The sequence below is a fragment of the Pteropus medius genome, unplaced genomic scaffold (genome assembly GCF_902729225.1).
Source record: "Pteropus medius unplaced genomic scaffold, Ma_sr-lr_union100, whole genome shotgun sequence".
Lineage (NCBI taxonomy): Eukaryota > Metazoa > Chordata > Mammalia > Chiroptera > Pteropodidae > Pteropus > Pteropus medius.
The window spans coordinates 22,025,593-22,048,897 of NW_024354502.1; the positions used below are offsets into that span (position 1 = coordinate 22,025,593).

The following is a 23,305-nucleotide window of genomic DNA, read 5'->3' on the forward strand; positions in this document are numbered from 1 at the left end:
TTCTGTCACAATGCAATAGTTTGCATATTCTAACATTTTACATAAATGGAATTATATAGTAAGTACTCTTTTGAGTCTGGCTTCCTTCACTTAGCATAAAGATTAAGATATTATCCATGATGTTGCATTCTATCAAGAAGTCCGTCTTTTTATGGCTGAGTAGTATTACATTGTAGGGATAGGCCATAATTTGTTCAATTATTTATCTACTGATAAACTTTTGGGGTGTGCTCAGTTTTTGGCTACAAAAATAAAGCTGCTAAATACATATATTTTTGTTTCTCTGAGGAAATATTAGGGAGGAATGGCTGAGTTGTATGGTAGGTATACGTAGTCCTTTTGCAAAAATTTTCAAGTTCTTTCCGAAGTTGTTATATTTACATTCCTACCAACAGTATACAGAGTTCTAGTTGGTTCACAATACTGTCTTTCTTTATTTTAGCCAATCTAACAGGTATGTAATGGTATGTCTTCACGTTTTTTGTTTTTCCCTAATGAGTAATGATGTTGATCATCCTTTCATGTGCTTATTAACAAGTCACATACCTTATGTGGTGAATGTTCAAGTCTTTTCCCCATTATTTGTCTTCAAGTTATTTTATTTATTGTTCGTCTTCATGTTATGGAGTAGAAATGATTCTTTAAATATTCTGGACAACAGTTTGATAAATGTGTTGCAAATTGTTTCTGTAAGTGTCTACTTCCCGCTACCTTAATACGTCTTTCAAAGATAAAATATTTTTAAACTTGATTATGTTCAATATCTTTGAGTCTTCTGTAAGATATACATGTTTGAATCTAAACATGTATATCTTTCCAGATAGGTGTTCTTTAAGTTCTCTCAGCAATCCTTTGTGATTGTCAGAATAGAGATCTTGGACATCTTTTGCTATATTCATTTATGTTTCTTGTCACCAATGTAAATATGATTGATTACGTTCCATTTTCCAATTATCTGCTGCTAGTATATAAAAATATAATTGACTTTTATACATTAATCATGTCTCCTTGTAACAATGATAAATTTGTTTATTAGTTATAGCAGCAGTTTCTTAGTTTCCTTTGGAATTTTCCATAAAATATTTTATATGCAAATAGCAACAGTTGTACTTCTTTCCTCATCTCTTTTTGCCTAGTATTTCTTTTGCTTGGTTTATTACAATGGCTAAGATGTCCAGTATGAATAGACAGGTGGTGAAAGCAGTCGTTCTGGACTTTTCCCTGATCTTAGTGGGAAACAATTCAGTATTTTACCATTTAGTACTATATATGCTTTCTCATACATGTCCTTTATCAATCTGAAAACATTCTCTAGTACTTGAAATTTTATGAGAGTTTTTATCACGAATGGGTATTAAATTTTGTCAAGTGTTTTACCTGCATCTAAGGAGAATATCAAATGAGTTTTCTCCACTGTTTTATTAATATGGTGGATTGCACTGAATGACTTTCAAATACTGAACCAAACTTGCATTTCTAAGATAAATCCTACTTGGTCAGTACGTACTATCTTTCTTATATATTATCAATTTGCTAATATTTGGTTAAGAATCTTTGCATTTATTTTCATGAAGCATATTGATTTCTAATTCCGTCTTTTATAAAGTCTTTTTCAAGACTTGGTAATACGGTTAAGCTGGCTTCATAAAACAAATTAGGTAGAAATCCTTCATTCTCTATTCCTAAAAAAAAAAAATTGTTAAACATTTCTATTATTTTTTAACTTATTTGACAGAATTCACCCATCTGGGCCTGAAGTTTTCTTTATGAGAACATTTTTGATATCACATCCAATTTCTTTAAAAGTCATATAGGGGTATTCAGATTTTCTACTTCTTGTATTATTTGTGCACAGTTCTTTTTCAATAAAAATTTTCATTTCGTCTAAATTGTTACGACTATTAGCATAGAGTTGTTCATTATTCTCTTATTATGCTTTTAATGTCTGTAGGCTCTGTAGTAATGACCTTTCCCTTCGTTCCTGATACTGGTGATTTGTATTCGCTCTTTTTACTGATCCAGTCATCTCTGTTCTTCATTTTCTTCCTTTTGCTTACTTTGGGTTTACCTTGTTCTTTTCTTAGCTTCCTAAGTAGAATCTTAAAGGGAATCTTTCTTCCTAATATAAATATTTAAAGTTATGTTTCCCTCAAAACACTGCTTTAGTTGTATCCAATTTTTTATTGCCATTCAACCAAAATATTTCCTAATTTCCAAGTGGTTTTGTATTTGATTTATAAATTATTTAGAAGCATGCTGTTTAATGTTCATAGAATTTATTTTTGATTTCTAATATAATTTGAGAGTGGTTTGATGATATAGTTTATTAATTTTGATCTAAAACAATGAAAATATGTACACCGGAAAAAATGTGCATTCCATAGTTGTTGGATATAGTGTTCTGTAAATGTCAATTAGATCAAGGTGAGCTCATAGTATTTTTTGTATTTTCTATATCTCCAATTATTTATTTATTTTTCTAGTTTTATCAATTGCTGAGAAAGGTGGTATAAAAATTCCCTACTACAACCATGGTATTATCTATTTTTTTCATATCTTCTATATCTTCACCTATTTTTCACCTAGTTGTTTTATAATCACTGAAAGAAATGGCATAAAAATTTCCTACTATGATTGAATAGAATCATCTATTTTTTCCCTTAATTCCCTTTTTATGTCTCTCTTTATCTCCGATAATAATTTTCTTTATGTCTATTTTATCTGATATCAAATAAACAAGTCAAGTCTTCTTATGCTGTTTGTGTGGCATTTTTTCCCTATGCATTTACTTGTATTGTTTCTTTAAATTTCAAGTGTTTCTGTTTTAGGCAATATATAGTAGACAGTCTTGCTTTTTTCCCCACTCTATAAATCTTGGCCTTTTAATTGAGGTAGTTGGGCCAGGGGTCAGCAAATTTTTTTCTGTAAAGGGTCAGAGTAGATATTATAGGCTTTGTGAGCCATACTGTTTTCTGTTGCTGCTACCTAATTCTGCAGTTGTAGCATGATGGCAACCTCAGATAATTTCCAAAAAAATGGGTGTTCCCAAATGTGGCCTGCAGGCCTTAGTTTGCCAACTCCTGGTATAAACACTCCTAGTTAAGATCATTAACCTTTAATGTGTTCATTGATAAAGCTGGCTCAGCTCCTTTTGTTTTATTTATTTATTTTTTCTGTTTCTATCCTCTGGTTTTTGTAACTGTTACCATTTTTTGACTTCTTTAGATTATGTGAATATTTTTTAGCATTTTAATTAATCTATTGGCTTTTGGTTTTATCTGTATTTTTCTATATTTGTAGTAGTCATTCTAGGAGACTATAATACATATAAAACTTTCACAGTCTACTTATGGAGTTTATATTGTACCACTTCTCATGATATTTAGAAATCTGGCAACCATACAGGTTCCTTTGGTGCATCTCCCACTAACCTTAATGATTCAGTTGTCTTCTATATTACATCTACAAACAGTAAAAATCCCAGCATACATTATATATTTTGGTTTCCACTTATATATTTAAAATTTTTTAAATATATATTTACGAAGCTATCTACTGGGATTCTTTTATTTTTGAAGATCCAGGTTTTTATCCGGTATCATTCTCCTTTACCCTAAAGAACTTCCTTCAGCATTCCTTGTAGAGCTGCTGGTGACAAATTCTTAGTTTATCTTCATCTTCAGTGTCTTTTATTTCATTTTGATTTCTGTGGGATAGCTTCACTTGCTTGAGCTTTGTTGTTGTTGTTGTTGTTGCTGCTGTTGTTGTTGTTGTTGTTGTTACCACTTTAAAGATATTGTTCCAATGTCTTCTGTCCTCTGTAGTTTTTAATGAGAAATCCGTATTCATTCAAATTATTGTAAATCTAGACATAACGTGTCTTCTTGTAACTGCTTTCAAGATTTCTTAAAAATTTATCTTTGTGTTTTAGGATTTTAATCATAGTGTGTCTGAGCATGTTTTTCTTTGACTTTATTCTCAAAGGTAAACATGCTTAAAATTGGGTGAACTTCATGAATATGTAAAAGTCTATTTTTGCAAATTTGGGAATTTGAGAAGTTTTCTGCAATTATTGTTCATTTTTCGTCTGCTCCAATCTTTCTCCTTACTTTCTGGAACTCTAATTACACATATAGTAGAACATTTTGTCCCACAGCCACTGAAGCTCTGGCTTTTCTTCTTATACCTTTTTTCTCTCTCTTTTTCAAATTCAATAATTTCCATTTCTCCACTGAAAATTCTTACTTTTTTTCATTTAATGTGCCTACCTTTACACCTCATGAAAAATCTGGTAATAGCTGCTTTAAAGTTACTTTTGCAATTCAATTATTTTAAAACAAATTGAGGACATTGGTTTATGTTTTTAGTTTTGCTTTTTCACCCAGAGTATATATAAATTATCAGTGAATGTTCACTGAGGTGAGGTGGGCTTTTTCCACCTTTTCCTTTTAAATAACTTCTATAATAAAGGATTAAAAGAAGGTGAATCTGTCTCTCTACAATCTGTTGTAGAGCTGCCATCATAAACTGGGTAGCTTAAAACAACAGAAATTTATTGTTTCATGGTTCTAGAGGTTAGCATCCCTAATCGAGGTATCAACAGACTAACTTGAGACTGAGTAGAATCCTTCATTCCCTCTCTTCCGTGCTTTTAGTGATAGCCAGCAACACCTGTACTCTTTGGCTTGCAGCTGGATTACTCCAGTCTCAGCCTCCATCTTCACATGGCCCTCTCCCCATATGTCTTCATATTGATTTTCCTCTGTGTGTGTCTACATCCTAATTTCCCTTTTTTATAAGGAAACTAATCACAATGGATTAGGGCTTACCCTAATGACCTCATTTTAACTTGATTACCTCTATAATGACCCTATTACCAGATAAAGGGAGAAATATTGGGAGTTAGGAACTCAGCATATCTTTTGAGAAGGACACAATTCAACCCGTAACAGTTTCCCTTCCTCCTGGAAATGTTTTTCAGCAACCATCAGCAATAGTATTCAGAGAATAATCTGTGAAAGGGTAGGTCATTTCATAATTATTCTCTTCTATACCACTGTGGGTCATAATAGAATGGCAAATGGCTATAAATTGGAATAATGATATTGTTCAAATTTTAATTTCTTATGATAGTGTTTATTTAACACAACTGCCTTATTATAATTCTAACTATATGCATTTTGATAATAAGACCATCACCAATATATAGCAAGTCCAATCTTGACAACATGCACAAAAATATATGTAAATTAAACCAAACTGTATAATATAAAGTGTGGGGAGAGAGGTAGGGAGAAGAAGAGAAAGAAGGAGGGTGATATCAGTAAGGCGGCTCTATATATAGAGTGTCATATCTGAACCCATTTAAAAACAAAAAAAAAAAACCACTTCAAAAATTGGCTTGCAACCACTAATTCTGCGATAAACACATTGATTTATCAATATTGATCTGTGAGATCCATTAATATTATAAAAAAATTATTTTAAAAATAAAATTTCAGTTAGAATTTAACACTGATAAGCTATGTAGAAAATATACTATGAACTGCTTGAGGTCAAAGAAACAAGTATTAGATTGTATGCAATCTAATACAAACCAGGTGATCCAAATTAATATTAAACTGTAAAACCATTGAATACAACATGTTTGGCCTATACCATCTGAAATGTTATGGGATTAACAAAATGCCCTTTTAAAATAGTAAAGAGTGCTTTAGAAAAATTTATATGTTGAGCAAAAAGAAGTCCTGAGTGATAATCTGATTAAAAATTATATTTGATCACTTCAACAGACTCTTCTGGTCTGATGGTAAAGCAGCTCATTAGTGTTTAAAAACCTTACATCTGCAACTGATTTCATTCCATCAGCCAAAAGATGCATTTATGCTGCCACCATTACATTTTCAGAAGAGTTTCAATTACAAAACTTGAGAGAGCTTCAAAGCAATTCTTAATCTAACCATTCTGATCTTGATGGCCTTGTTAAAAATAATTTAGGACACTTAATAGAAGACAAACTCGGCAACAAAATGGACAGCAATTGTTCTTAAATCACATTATTTTAAATTTCCTTTCATAAATCAAATGTACCAACCTGGGGGTTCGAGCATTTTATCTCAAGTGACTCTAGGTCAACATGGAGGCAGACAACAAATGAATGTCTCGTATCAGGTCCTGCAGCAAGTAGTTTTTGAGATGTAACGGCTAGAGTAGAGGTACAACCCATAGGTTCCACTAGGCAAAGTGTCACTTGCTTTCCAAAAAGGGTATATATGCTAAAATGATGCAAGCTGACAGTCCAAGGAAAAGCATCACCTGATAAAGGGGACAAAAGAAAGTAGGGAAGAACATATACAAAAATGTAGTTAACTGTCATTAGATAGTAAGTTGTATATTGTCTAAATTTGAAATACAAAATATTTAATGCATCATTAAAAGAAAATGTAGTGTCCCAGAGACTAATGTGCTACATAATTTGCATGCTACATAAAATTTACCCTTTTAAATGGTTTATATTTGCATTTTTATTAACATACTACCATATCAAAAATTATGTATACTATAAAATATACAAAAATAGAAATTAAGGAAATGAGATAAAAATATAAATACAAGTTCTAACTTCCTCTTCCCTCTCCCTAGTACAACTGCTGGGAATGTATACACTATGCATTAGAGACCACAGAGAATGTGTTAAATTAGAAAACTGCAATAATCTTTGCATGGACTGAAGGTGATCACAGATCTGGCTCTGGAAATAGACAGGAAAAGAATAAACAGTCTCCTATGGTCTGTTGCAACACCGGAACCAGAATCACGCAAGTGCTTAATTAAAATACAGAATCCTGATTTCTACTTTAGACCTACTTAATCTGAATCTCTGGTAGTAAGATCCAAGATACATTTCAGTATCTTCTCTTGGTAATTCTCAGGTACAATATTTTATTACATAAAATACATTGAACAAAAATATAAGCATTCATAAAGTTCAGGATTAAGAGCAAAATTCCTTTCCCTCTTTTACACTATTTTCATTTACTAATTTGACAGAGATTAATTCACTAACATAAATTTGTGAGATAAAACCATCTTATGTTTTTATTGTGGCTACAGAAAAAGCACTTTACGAAATAATTTTTAAAAGTATACTCAAATTAGAATATTTATAAACATTTATTACTGGGATGACAATTTGATGGAAAACATGTTCCTATAACTTGTATTTTTGACTCTACTTCTATTAGCACTTGTCAGTATCGACTGCATAGTATAGACTTCTTTATAAGTAAGTAGCTTATTTGAAAACAAAAGGAAAATACTTATTTACTTTTTAATTAGAAAGGTACTAGTATTTCCTTAAAGATAATTCAGAAAATATAATATATAAAGGAGAAAAATCAAAACCAGTCATAATCCACCGTCCACTTTGTCACTCCCAATAACAGGCACTGTTAACATTGTTATATTTCCCTAAAGTCTTTTATTTTCCCTATAAGTGTTGAACATGCCCACACATAATTAGAACCAGGATCATACTATACTTTTAGTTTCACAATATCTTTCAGTGACAAAAAATAATAATACTAAGTGAATTATTAAGTGGATTGTACTATAAATATATATTTTAAATAAATCTAAATAGGCATTTGAATCATAAATGGTGATACTCAGTGGATGCTATGAGGTAGATCCTCTTAATTTTAAACATGCAAAATATCTTGACCAAATACAGTTAATAAAATTAAAATTGAAAACTGTGAAATTTGAGACTTGGATAATAAATAAACCTAGCTACATAGTAAACCACTATAATGTGCCTGGAGACCATGAAAACTGCATAATAACAAATGGTCAGCACCATAGTACTCTATTTTGTACTAAACTTTAAATCATCTGTAACCAATTCTAGAATTATTTTAAAACCTATACAAAGTTTCACGCTATTTACAAAATAAAGGCTTTGCCAAATTTGTCTTAAAATATTCTGAAATGATTTGAGGTTACATATTTTAAAACTGGTAGCGAGCTACATATAGTTTTTCAAATTTCATGTTATCCAAGAAATGCTAAACGGTGGTTATGTCAGATGAGGAGCACCACAACTAAATTCGTTAAATTAAAAAAATTCCAAATGACATTGGTACTGTCTCAAATACATGTCTGCTTCCATTTTGGAATCAGACCAATAAATAGAATTTGGGTACATCATATTCTAAGTCTTTAAAAGAATCTTTTAAGGTAATACTTTATGTCCATTTACTTAACATGGAGATTGTTTTCTAAAGAGTATGCTCTACCTAGAAGATGAGGTCTTAACATGTGATGACAAAAATTCCCACAATTAAACACTATGAAAAAAATTACCAATACAACACATCATTAACCATACAGGTATTCCTTTTACAAATACATGCACAAAGTAAAAACAAAATAAAAACACCTTATCTATTTATAACACAAGACTCCCTAAAATATGCTTAGACATCCATGACTGAGCAGAACCATGTACTAATCTGACACCTTCAAGAGTAGCATTTTTACTTTAATTGGAAAGTTCTACTACTACAACATGGGTCTTTTGTTTTAGAGAAAGTACTTATTGCTGGAAGAATTCAGAAATTTTCAAAAAAAAAATTGTCTAAAGAACAAGAAAAAATAAAAACAAAACAAGAAAACTGAGAATTCCATTTGTGTACAAATTATATTATTATCAACAGAGAAAAAGAATACGAATAAGTTAATTCTCTAAATATAACCAAACATTGATGTAACTTAGATAAAATAATGTAAGAGAGAGAGAAAATGACAGAGATTTGAGATAAAAGGAATAAAGTCATTGAGACTATGTGCTACATGTGACAATAATAGGTGAGAGATTCAATAGATAATATTAACATATAACTGGGTTTTAGAAAAACATGTAGTGTGGATTTCCTTACACTGTATCACATGTTGCTGATTTTTCACCAGAAGCAGATGCAGATGCAGAAGACAAATGTTGGTCAATACTGGAGATACTCTACTGAGTTTTCTTTGCTTTTACAGCCTTAATCATTAAATCTTTAGAAACAATTAAAAAGGTACCTTCCCCTTCCTTCCTAATTTTTTCCCCTATGTTTTACAATCCAGTATGACTCAGGGAGGTTTTCATTTCAAATATGGAATAGTGTAATCAGAAATATTTTACTACCTATTATAAGACAGATACACCGTATTCCACAAATACAAATGAGCCAAAATTGCTGACAGTGTTTCCCCAAATCACTTAACATTAAATTGATTTAAATACAGTTAAGAAGAAGAGTTCTCTAATTTTAAGTGATACTAATTAAGTAATGGGTATTTTCAAGGAATGAAGGCATTGCAAATGATATAAAGTGTAATTAATTTTCCTAGTAGAGAACAGCTGAAATGCCTAGAGGAGAGGAAAATAAAACTGAGCAACCCATAGTTTTATTTGCTCTGTAACCAAAATTCTACATTCGGAACAAAATACCATTTGTATTGGGTAATGTGAAACATACTGCATTTATAAAATATAATAATCAGAAGAAAAATAATGAATAATTGATTTCAAATTTGTGAGATATCTTCTCTACATCAAGAAATCTGAGTATTCACAGCTAAAGCCACTATTCACTTCTGAAAGTTATTACTGGTTTAATCATAACTTAATCATCAAAATTTCACTATTCAATAAATATAACTACTGGTTTTTAAGATTCTCTAAAACTTATGATTTCCATTATAAACAATGGAAAACTAGAACAATTATTGCTTTTAAAACTAGAAGAGACTTCAAATAATAGTACTGTTCCTTCAGACAATTAAGGTATTAGCAGCCTCTTTACCGCTTTGAAAGAGCCGTCAACATTATAACAATGAAGGACTTAATTTAGGGTCATATGGTTAGCTAGCAAGAAACACCTCAGTTTCTATAGGTTGTCTTAAGAAATATTATAATTTCACATTTTTTTGTAAAGGAACTTAGCGCTAACAGCACCCCTCACCTCACCTAAATTATTATATGAAAACTCCTACATAATTAAGGAAACATTATAAAATATTTCTTGCATCTCACAGCTCAGTGATATGATATATGAATTATACTTTAGAAAAGAAAATATAAGGTATTCTAAATATCCCTATTTTAAAATGCTATTTTTTGTTTCTTGATTGTTACTTTAGTTTTCCCTTAAATGCCTATCTTATTAAGCTATTTAATTGAATAAGTATTTTATGAACAACATGTTCTCAAAACTTTCATAACAGATAAGCAGGATGCTTAAGAGACTATTCCCTTCCCAAGATTTCAGCTATATACATTACATTTACAACAATAATAAAAATAAAGCTTATAAAATGTTTACAATGCAAACGTCCTAGATATTAACTAGATTTAATCATTTTTCTTAACACAACACATAGTACATATAGTCATTTTAGTTGATTTGAGTCAAACCTACAGTAGTTTCCCCTTATCCGCAGTTTTCTTTTTTATGCTTTCAGTTACCTACAGTCAACTGTGGTCCAAAAATATTAAATGGCAAGTTTCAGAAATAAACAATTCATAAGTTTTAAATTGCATGCCATTCTGAGTAGGTTCATGAAATTTTGTGCCATTCTGCTCCATTCTGCCCAGGATGTTGGGGTATCATAGTGCTTGTGTTCAAGCGATCCTTATCTTTCTTAATAATGTCACCAAAACACAAGAGTAGTGATGTTGGCAATTTGGATATTCCAAAGAGAAGCTATAAAGTGCTGCCTTAAGTAAAAGGTGAAAATTCTCAACTTAATAAGGCAGTTTTCATCTCACATAATCACAAGGGTGAGTACAGTACAATAAGATACTTTGAGAGAGAAGCCACACATTGACACAACTTTTATCACAGTATAGTTACAACTGTTCTATTTTATTTCTAGTTATTATTGTTACTCTCTTACTGTGCCTAATTGGTAATGTAAACTTTATCATAGGCATGTAGTTATAGGAAAAAACATAGTATATATATGCTTTGGTACTATCTGTGGTTTCAGGCTTCCACTGGGGGTCTTAGAACATCTCCCTTGTGGCTAAAGGGGTAACACTGTATTACCTTCCCAAGACTTCTATAACAGAATTATTTATAGGTGTTAGATAAAACTCAAGGTTAATGATATAAAAGCTTTGGAATGTTAACTTTCCTAATAAATGAGTATTCTTTGAAAATAAAATAAACATTTGTGTGTTCATTTTATATAATTGACAGATTTTACTAATTTACTAAAGTTTAAACATTGGTTGAGTGCATCAGAACACTATGACACTGCCTTACTGCAAAATAAGCCTGGATTTTGCATGAGACACATTTAGGTAAGAATCCTAGCTCTCCCTGACCTTTCGTGTTGGGTAACAAGTGCTTATTCCTAAATCCTCTGCTTTTCCACATGAAGTTTTTAGCTATTTCAGGCATTTTCTGCTAGCAAAAATTGATTGATTACTTCATTATGGTGAAAGAACCAATTTCATGACAAAAAGAAAGTGATAGGAATAAAGAGTAAAACAAAAGGTGAAAAGTAAGTCCTGATAAATTTTACTTTTTGTATTATTTGGTTTTATTACTTAAAGAATATTTTTTGATAAATGGGAAGTTCATGGATGGCCCTAGGGCTCTTTCGATTCAAAAAACTATTCCAAATCTAAATGGATTTTAAATTAATGAGCTCTACTTCCTGAAAACCTCACACTGAAGAAAACCGAATAGAAGGAAACCTAAGTTCTGGAGATTATGTGTATCCATAACTTAGTACAAATGTGGTTTCATGCTCTGAGGTTCACGTGAACCACTTCAAAGACATGCTAAAGCTGACAAGTGTTACTGCAAAAATAAGAATGAGTAATCAGAAATTAGGAACAGAGCAATTTTTGGAATGGAAGATTCCTGCCACTCTATAACACAAGATTTTATCATATTATAAGTGCCATATGATGGACAGTGTAGATGAAACAGACACCTGGTTATATAAGAAAGGATCAAAGAAGCCATGTATGTGATAATCTTATAGATTGTAAACCATTTCATTATCTCATCATATAGATATAGTCCAGTGAAAAGGTGATAGCTAAGGCATAGGTATAGATGAGAATATCCAGGGAAGCCATAAATATGAAGAATACCTATATTTAAGAAAAAGGTAGAGGAAAAGAAGCAGCCATGATCCACAGGAAACAAACCAAAGAGAGTGGTTATCCACAAGTTAAGAAAGAATTCAAAAAGGAATCAACCAACAATGTCAAGGATTCAAAGGTTTCCACTGGATTTGGCAAGGAAGAGGATTGTTTTGTTAATTTAATGTGATGAAAAAAAATTAGCATTTTATATGGCAAAACGGGGTTAAATAAGAAAATTATAATTGATGAAGCAAGTTCCTTAAAAACACAGTGCAGAGCATAAAGTATGTACTCAATAAATATTGGGGAGGGAGGGAAGAAGGAAGGAAGTAAGGAAGGAAGGAGAATTAAAAGGTGAGTGAAAATAGCTAGGTCTCAAGTACTGGCAGCAGACTAAAGACTATTTCCAATAAGGCAGATTTATCTGTTCAAAAAATATTTACTGAGTTAAAAACTATGCTAGATGTTATTCTAGGATCCAGGGACATAGTGGTGAACAATATAAACTCACTGTTCTCATGGAGCTTGCAGCCCGGTTGTGGAAAGATAAACTGATAATTAAATGATATATAGTGTGTTGGTTGTGATAAATGCTCCGAAGAACAATTAAGCTGGGTAATAGAGCAGGTGACACTGCTGCCACTTTAAGATAGGATAGAACAGTAAAGCATCTCTGATAAAATGACATTCTTCAAAGGCATGAGCCATGAGGCTATGTGGAAGAAAAGTGTGCTAGAAGGAGAACAGTAAGTACAAAGGTGGGAACATGTTTGGATTGAAAGTTGTTAATGCTTTCATTAAAGTAACAAAAAGATTTATGTTTAGGGAAAATATCAGATAACCTTGAAGAAAGTGGTGAAGGTTTATAATAGCTAAAAGGAGTGGAAAGCCATTAGATTATAAAAGGCTTACAAAAATTATCAATGAACACCATTTTCCCAAAAATTCTCAGGAAATTCATAAGAGAAGCTCAGATGTCAAATAGTTGTAATGATCCATAGCTGCAATTCATTCCAAGAAATTGAGAATCCATGAAAGTATGTAACTATACATTTGTCTTACTTATTATACACAGTGCACTGGACAGTAGTTAAAATTCTTAAGTGCCCACCACGCTCATAGTCTTTTTCTGTGTAAAGCAGTCATGGGTTAGTCTTTCTGCAAGTCTCAAATCACTGTGTTGCCTGACTCTTAATGGAGCCAAACACTAATGAGATAATGTAATGTAACCACTTCCAGGCTAAGTATGAAGAAAACTAGTAGCCTAGGAAGTGGCTTGACAAAATGAGGGGAATAATTGAGATTTATAGTTATGGCCAGAAAGGAGGTTAACAAATCTTCATCCCAAAAGTAAACTATAGAGCTGGCCATAACTGATTAAAAAACAAAACAAAACCTATTTCTGCACTGTGGAAATAAGAGAAAGGCATACAACAATCTGAAAAGCATTTATGCTTAAAAAACTGTTGAATTTTGGGTAAGAAGGCTTAGAATCCATAATATTCTTGCATAAAGCCATACCTATCTCCCCTACAGCTTGCTCAGTGTGGCAGGCCACAAGGACTGGAGGCACTGCTGTCATGGACAAAGAGAGGTCACCTGATTTGCAGCGGTGAATGACCACCACACCCAGAGTGCTCTCAGAGAAAGATGATCTCAGTAGTTGCTGAATAGAGAGGGCCTAGTACTCTAACTAGCCTGAGATTGTAGATGTGCTTGGGGCAAGCGTATTCCTAACTGAGGTAACAAGCATGCACAGTTGATATATGGATGGGCTCAGAGAAAAGTAAAAGTGTGGCATATATGAAAATGGCCAGAACACTGAATGTATAATTGTACACATATACAGATCCATCAGTACAAGATGAAAACCTTACTCGAAACAACTTCTGTTCACTTTTGGCTTACCACTAAAATAAGACACAGGAGTGATACCTAAGAAACCAGGGTTAAAATATAACTAAAAATAATAAGAACAAAACAAAACTAAGTAGAGATATCAGAGGTCACACAGGAAGAAACAGATTTAGCCCAAGGAAGTTACTATACAAAGAGGCAAACAAAGAAAAAAAGAAAAAAACCTAACCCTAAGGGGTAAAAGAACACATATACACACACACCTAAAATGTTCAATATTTTCATAATTTTAGACATACGAAAACAGGAAAGTGTGCCCTATTACAAGAAAACAATAGTCAATAAAAATTGTCCACAGATATTGGATGTAGCACAAGACAGCAATGTAGCTATTAGAACTGTGTTCAAAAATTTAAAAACGATTTTTTAATGAAAGTATGATACAATAAATCAACAATCTCATAAGGAGAAAAAAATAGAGTCAAATAAAAATTTAAAGTAGAAAAGTACAACTGAAATGAAAAATTTAGTAGAGAAGCTCAATAGCAGATTCATGATAGCACAAGAAAAATATCAATGAATCTAAAGACAGATCAATAGAAATTATGCAACCTGAAAAACAAATAACAATAAAAACAAATATATATTACACACATACACACACACACACACACACACACACACACACACACACACACTCTTAACAGAGCCTCAGAGACTTGAAGAAACAACACCTGGATTAGTGCAGTAATATAAATGTAACGGAAGTCACAAAAAAATTAAAGAGAGAAAAGAACAGAAAAATATTTGAAGAAATAATGGCTGAAAAATGCCCAAAAGATGAATAACATTAACATATGTACCCGACCAGCTCGAACAAGCCTAAACAAGATAAATACTAAGATAGTAATACCTAAATATATCATAGTCAAATTGTTGAAAGCTAAACAAGAGAAAATCCTGAAAGCAGCAAACGAAAAATAATACATACAATAAAAAACCAGTATGTTTAAAAGCCAACTTTATGTGAAATAATGGAGTTCCGAAGGCAGTGGAAAAATCACATTCAAATACATGAAAGGAAAAAATAAACTCTCGACCCAAAATTCTATATCCAGAAAAATTATATTTCAAATACCAAGGTGAAATAAAAACATTCTAAGATAAATAAGAGCCGAGAGAATTCATTGCTAGCTAAGTGGCCTTATGAGAAATACTAAATTCTTCAGGTGGTAATTAAACCCACAGGAAGAAACGAAGAGCACTGGATATGACAAATAATGTGGGTTAATATGAAATATTATAAATGTGTTAGTTCTCATTTCTTCTCTTAAGTACTTTAAAAGGCAGTTGATTATATAGAGCAATAAATATAACACCAAATTGTTGGATTATGACAGAGATTTATATATGTGAATATAAAAGGGTAGAAAACAAAACTATGTTAGAACAAATTTTCTATAATTTACCAGAACTAAGTTAGACAATATCTGAAGTAGAGTGTGATAAATTCAGATGCATAATATAATTCCTGGAGCCACCATTTAAAAAATACTTAGTAGAAAAAAAGCAATAGAGGAAATGAAATGGTACACTAAAGTCTACATTTAAGACAAAGGAGGTAGTAAAAGCAAAACAGAGAAATAAAAAACATGAAATAAATAGCAAATAACCAATTTAGTTCAAATATGTCAATATTACATGAAATAGAGATGGTCTAAACACCTCATTTAAGAATAAGTGATTGTCAGACTGAATAAAAAAGTAATAACTAAATGTTCTCTAAATGAATAAGATCTTAATTCAAAAACATAACTATAAGCAAAAGGACTGAAAAGATATGCCATAACATTATAACCATAAAAAGCTGAAGAAGCTTTAATACCATATAAAATAGATCTAAGAAAATTATTATAGAGACAAGAAAGATAATTCATAATGATAATATGGTCAATACTTTAGGAAGCCATAACGATTATATGTACAACAAAGCCTCAAAATACATGGAGCAAAAACTGGCAAAATTTAAAGAAAAAATAGGCAACGAAACTATAATACTTGAATATTTCAATATTCTACTTTCAATCACTGACAGAATAATGAGACATTAAGTTAGGCTATAGAAGAACGACAATATCAACCAACTCAACCTAACAGATGCATAGAATGTTGCACCCAAACACATTCCAGCGCATATGGAACATTCTTCCAAACAGACCACCTGCTAGACCAAAAGCAAGCCTTAATAAATTGAAAATAATTAAAATCACTCAACTTTATGTTCTAGACCACAGTGTAATTAAATTATAAAACAGCAACAAAAAATAAATTTTCAAATATTTGGAAGTTAAATAACACATCTCTAAATAGCCCAGGAGTCAGAGAAGAAATCCTAAGAAAAATTACCAAATACTTGAAGTAAATGAAAATAAAAACATCAAAATTTCTGGGATACAGTTAAAGCAGTGCTTAAAGAGAAATTTATAGCATTAAATACTTATATCTTATAAGAATAAATTTTTCAAATCAATAACCTAAATTTTCTCCATAAGAAACTGGAAAAAAATAAGATAAAACCAAAACAAAGCAAGTAGGAAAAAAGAAATAAGATTAGAGCAGAAATCAATGATACGTAAAACAAAAAAAAAATAGAAAAAAAAAATCTATGATACTAAGTTCTATGAATAGATCAGCAACCTGACAACCATTTAGATAGGCACATAGGCTAACCTCAAAGAAGAAAAAGGAAGCAGAGAGGAGGGAAGGGGAGGAGGGAGGGAAAGAGGGAAAAAGAGGGGAGGAGAGGGAGGGAAAGAGAGGGAGGAGAGGGAAGGAGGAAGGGGAGGGGGAGGGGGAGAGATCCACGCATTACCAAAATCAGGAATAAAAGAATATTACTACTAACCCTAAAGAAATTAAAAAGGATTAAAAAGCAGTATTATGAACAACTCTAAATGTCCCAACAAATTAGACTACTTAGATGAATGGACAACTTTAAATTTAAATTGGCATTATTATTGGGCAGATGTTGATAAATGGTATAACCCAGAGATCTAATACACAGCGCCGTAATTACAGTCAATACTGTATTACATACTTTAAAGTTGCTAAGAGAATAGATCTCAAATGTTTTCAGCACAAAAAAGAAATGATAACTATGTGACCTGATAGAAGTTGTTAGTGAGGTGGTAATCATATTGCAATATATAAACGTATCAAATCAATGTTATATACCTTAAAGCTACAATATTGTATGTCAATTATATCTCAATTTAAAAAAATTCTCTAATGAGACTGTTACCTTGGTATAATTTAAAAACACATTTTCAAGATCTTAAGACCAAAATATTAGTTTATTTTAAAAAGATGATCAGGAAAAATATGACAGCATATTAGATCTGCCATATTGCTTTCTGTTTTTAAAATAAGTATATGGGGTAGGAAATGCAGAATTAATTAAGAGGGAATAAATAAAAAAAGGTTCCTTTTCCAGACTTTAAAAGTCACAGAGTGATGACTAAACAAATGATGGAGCTGACTGGATGTGAACTACTCAGAAATCTACAGAATTTCTATACATCTATAGAAATCATATTAACTACATTTAGGCAGTTCAACAGCTTAATTTCACTTGTAATACATATACCACGGTTTTCAAGAGCTTTATTTAAAAACAATATCAAGAACAAATCTGAAGCTGTTTTCTGAGCTCTCTCCTTTCCCAAAGGAATCTCATTTACATGTGGTTTAAGGATTAAAGCTAAAGACAATAAAACTTGAAAGAAACTATTACAGTAGTGTATCACCTTTCAGAACAAGTAAAATTATGATTATCAAACTATGATATTTTTAAAAGTCTTTAATGAAATAATACATATAAACCACTAAGGTGAACCAGAATTACATGGAAGAATAGCCCTTGTGTTTTTCATAGGTGCTCAACAATTTTAACATCAGTTTCTACTAAAATTCACTAAACCCAACAACAGCAAAGTTTTAATTTATAAGTGATCTCAATATTCCATTTCTGTCAAAATATTTTATTAAAGTCACAGGCAACTCTTTCAAAGAAAAAAAAACAAACCTCTGCTAGGCACAGTGTAGAAACCCATCTGCTGAAAGGTGTGAGCTGGATGTAGCAAATTACATCTGCAAGCTTCACTGCAAGTGCTCCCTAATGAAACTCAAGATGTTGATTCTGACCCAAACACCCTACGCTATGCAGGTTGAATCTAGCTATATTAGAGTATATTAGAGATCATCTCTCCCTTCCCACAGCAATTGAAATCAGATGACACATTTCAACACAGTTCCTCATTTTGGACTTTAGAAGTCTAAGTTCAGTACAGAGGAGTCTCAAATCTATAGTAAGAACCCATCTTCTTTATCCTATTGATCACCTTTGTAATGGGGTTTCTTTTTTTCTGTGTTTTTTTTTCCATATCATAATAATTAAGAATTCTTTCTCAATTGTTTATGAACCTGAAGACAAGTTAGAAGTTGATATTTTCATTTTTAAAGTTTTCTCCTATAGCAACCAAAAATTATTTATTGAATAGCCTACTCTACAATTATTTAGTGAGCTCCTGTTCTGTGCCATGCGCTGTGCTAGATGATAGGAATAAAACAGTGAACGAGACGGATGTTTCCTGCCCTTTTCACGCTACTAGGGGATGCAGATGATGAACAAAAATAATTATTACTGGGAATACTGATGAGTCAGGTGCAGTGAGAGCAGAGAATAAGGGAATCTGACAAGTGAAATACCCTAAAACCTGAAGGATGAGAAGGAAGCCTAGAGAAAAGAACCAAGAAGGAAGTAACATTTGTAGCATACGTTAAGGCCCTGTATTAATTGAGAGCTGCGCTTGTTCAAAGAACACAGAAAAGGCTACGGGGGCGGGAACTGGGCACCTGTCAGTAGTAGGGAAAGTGGCAGAAAGTAATGCTAGAGAGGTGGGCAGGACTAACTTATACAAAATCTTCGTGGTCAAGTTAAGGATTTTAAATTTACCCAAAGACTCATGGGAAGGCATGGAAGAGATGTCAGGCAAAAATAAATAAAATATATGACAAAAGGAGAGGAATTTGAATTTCCTTTGGTCAGGAGATCAAAGAGGGAGGAAAAAGGGCCAGAGAGAGAAACTTCTTGTTGCTAAGAATTCTAAAATACAAAAGTATCTAAGAGACTAGAGATTTAAAAATTGTTTGATAATGAGGTTTACCAGTACCACTTCTGCCTTTAGTAGGAAATCTTCAGTGAACTCTATTCTTTAATGGTGTCTTTCTCAAATAATTTTTAATAAAACACTGTATATTTCTTGCATCAATTCTTTATTTTCTGTTCAGTCCTTAAGTCCATTATCTGACTTGTCTTAACACTGTTCCTCTGAAAGTACTGAGAAGAGAAACCAACCACTTAAAGTTGTTACACCCCTTTCACGGTTATAGTCTTTATCTTATTGGGTATCTCTAATATGTAGTCAAATGATCCACAATTCTATTTGCTCATGGATTTCCTCTATTTACCTTATCTTTTATTTGAAGTTTCCATCACAGATTATTCTTTTCCTTCTCATCCAATAAAAGTTAGTGTTTCTATCTGGATTCTACTTACTTATCACTATAGAAGTGACTTTGAGCAATCACATCGTTTTCCATGGTTTTCTTGCTATTATTGTGTATCTCTAACAAAGATCCTTCTTTTGAGCTCTTCTCCCATATATAAAACATCTCATTAGATGCATTTACCTGAATGTCCCAATTCACGATACGTCCCAATTTAAATTTATCCTTCTTACCTTCCACACCAAAACCTAAACCTCTTTATTTGTAATTAAAATACTAACTACATAAACATCTACACAGATTTTCAAGTTAGAAACCATGGAACTATTCTACACATTTACTTCTCCTTCACTATCCATAACTACTTCAGTCACAAAGTTTTGCCAGTTTTTTGTTAATTCTTAAATATTTCTCTATTCTTCTCATTCTCTCCATCCTTATCCCCATCCCCAGTATCTGGTTCTGACAGTCATATTTCCAGACAACTATAATATAGCTGACTGCAATATCTAATCTCCTTCTCTCCAGTTTTCCTACCTTCCCCTGCACTATCCTCCCCAAATCCATTCTCTATACTTGCCAGAAAACAGTGACTGAACAAAATTGAGCTAAATAGAAAACAACAATATCGGGGAAACAGACTAGAAAAGAGTATAATGGGAAGGTTGTATTGATTTAGATACAATCTATATCTATTTAAACATGAATGACTGGAAATATTTGTCTACGTTCTGAAACCAGCAAAATCACAGTGAGAGAAAAAAAATATAAATCGAAAAAGACCATAAGAACGGGAGAGGCTATGATAGCAGATAAGAACTGTCAGGGGTGGGGGGAGTTTAAATATGAAAAGATAATAGATAAATAGCAAGTGACTGTGGTCCTGAGGGGTAAGATATAAAGGATAAAAGTGATTCATGACATCTTTCCTTGATAGGTTCTAATACTCAATTATGTTTTAAAAAGAGAATGCAGAGTGACAATGAAACCACAAGGACTAGTTGAAAGCTGATAAAATGAGTACTAGACCTCAGATTCTCCATTTTTGTACAAGTATAAGGATAAAGTGTAAATTATTCTTTACACTTATCCATCAAAGCATTATACCTGTACATTTTTATAAGAACCCTCTAAAATGACGAAAAAGTTAAATTTGTGGTCCAATATAAAAAGTTAATGTCTACAGTTTTTTTAATACCTAAAGAAGATTTAAATACCTTGAAATAATCTCCTTTCCTCAGGGTAGATTTGGCCAATGAGGATAACTATATGGTTAAAAAAATGTTTTTACTTTAAGTTTCAATGTTGATTATATAGTCACTTTATATTCTCCTAGGGAGTATGACAAATAGTCTTTAGAAGTTTCTATATGATTCTAGCCCCACTCCACCTGGTATGTGATATATCTTTTTTAAGTTCAAAATAAACTAAATGCTGTCTAATTCAGTTCTAGGTAAAAAAAAAAAAAAAAAAAATCACAGAATATAATACATCTTATGCTTTGAAGATGGAGACTACTATAGTTCTTAAAGTCATTCATAATGAATTTGAAAAACAAGATAAGAACAAGGTATTTTATCATACAAAAAGGACAAATAGTAGAAGTTGGAAGAAGTGTTGTAGGAATAAGGGGGATTTTAAATGAGCATTGCAGAGATAAAGAATAGTGGGGCAGTACATATCAGTCCTTTGATAAAATCCATTAGACAAAAGGGAGTGTAATATAATCACAACACCTTTGTATCACAGAGGGATTCTATTTTCAGCAATACAGTAAATTTAGTGCCCTGAATGACCTGAATGCTAAAAAATAAATAAAAATGATAAATATCTTTATAAAATGCTTATATACAACACATATTATAAATGAAATTTATATAGATTGGCTTTCTCACACACACTATCTTCTTATGTTCATTAAAGAATTTCCCAAAAAGTAAGGATTATTAAGGCCAGGAATTGAGGGAAGCCAGAAACTCAGACACAAGCAAAACAAATGGCTTGAGGGATTTTGAAACTGGTGAAACTGAAAACCCGTGTTCACAGCTAAGGCTGATTAAAGATAAAGCCCTAGGCCCACTCGAAGTATAGAACCCAATAGGACATAAGGCTCAAATGCAAGTGTCTACAGTATATTAGGGTAAAATAGAAATAAGTATCTAGACCTTGTCCCCTCTATAAGACCCTATCACAAACTCTACCAGAAACATGAACTTTGAACAGAGGAAGAAAAATACTCATAACCACAAGCTAAACTTCATAAGAAGTTGTGGCTTGAAATTTTATTATCTGTGTAGCACAAAAACATCTAAGAATTTAATTTCAAGTGCCCCTGAACTTGTAATGCTCTCGGTATGTCAAGAGTAAATTCATACATGCACAGGAAAAAATTTCAGGCTAGTTTGAAAAAATTTCTAGAGAGAAATTTGCAAGGAAAATAAGTAGACCTCCCAAAAAAACAAAACAACAAAGAAACAAAAATGCACAAGAAATACTAGGCATAATAGGCAAGAGTCAGCAGGAATTAGTAATATAAAATAAATAATTCTTGTATGAAGAAATATAAGAAAGTCTTGAAAATTATGAATAAAAAGCAAGATGTTTTAAAAAACAAGCAAAATGAAAAGGATATCATAAGGAAATTTAAATTTAACAAATAAAGTGTTAAGACAGGAAAACTATGGTTTTAGATGTCAACATACAGTTTGCCTTTGAAGAAACTGTGGCTGGTAAGAAGCTAGAGATCTCCTGGATGCTGATAATATTCTTTACCTGATTTCAGATGCCAGTAACATGAATGGGTTTATTTTATGAAGTGTAAAGCTGTACACTAAGAGTTGTACAGTTTTCTGTATGATATACTAGAATTATATAAAAGTTTACTCAAGAGTTCAATGAACAAGTTCAATAGCATGTTAGACATAACTGAAAAGAAAATTAATGAATTAGAGGATCAGATTAAAGAGCTAACTCAGAATGCAGGTCAGCGAGTCAAAGAGAAGAAAAATAAGAAAAATACATTAAAAAGGTGAAAAAGAAGAACATATATGTAGAAAGAATTATGCAGAGGCAATCTGAAGAGATAATCCAGAACACTGGCAGAACTCATAAAGGTCATCGATACTAAAACTTTAAAACTCAGATTAAAAACATTCTAAAGTTGTCAGAGAAAAAGGATAAATATCTTTAAGGAAACACAAAATGACAGTGGATCCCTCAAAAGAGCAATAAAAAGCAAGTGTTGGAACAATGGTATCTTTAATGGGTTAGATAAAAATAACTATTAATAAGAAATTCTCTATCTAGCAAAATATCTTTTAAAAAAGAGAGCAAAATTCAGACATTTTCAAACAACAAAATTAAGTTTGCTAACAGCAGATCATCACAAAAAGCCAGAAGGAAAATTATCTGAGATACAAGAAAGGAATGATACTATGAGAAGGAATGATTAGTAAGGCACTAGTATATGAGTCAGAATAGAGGGTCCATGACCAAATCTGGCTGAATAAAGTTTTATTGGAACATAGTTATGTCAATTCATTGACATATAATCATCTATGGCTGCTTCTACATTACAAAGAGTAGAGTAGTTGGGATAGAAACCATATAGCTGATAAAACTAAAAACACTTACTATCTGGCCCTTTACTGAATAAATTTTCCAAACCTTGCAGAGTAAATAGCTTATTTATGTATAATTTAATAAATTAAAAATGAATGCATCAATATT

The 23,305-nt window shown here is 31.8% G+C and overlaps 1 protein-coding gene across 15 annotated transcripts in view; it reads right to left on the minus strand.

The window, feature by feature from the left end:
• The window catches only part of VPS13B (vacuolar protein sorting 13 homolog B), a 685,469-nt gene that overhangs the window by 352,746 nt on the left and 309,418 nt on the right, over window positions 1–23,305 (minus strand). For all 15 annotated transcript variants that reach the window (XM_039853834.1, XM_039853836.1, XM_039853835.1 and 12 more), the window contains one exon: window positions 6,095–6,315. In XM_039853834.1, the coding sequence (XP_039709768.1) occupies window positions 6,095–6,315 (221 nt within the window). The remainder of the gene's footprint in view (window positions 1–6,094; window positions 6,316–23,305) is intronic.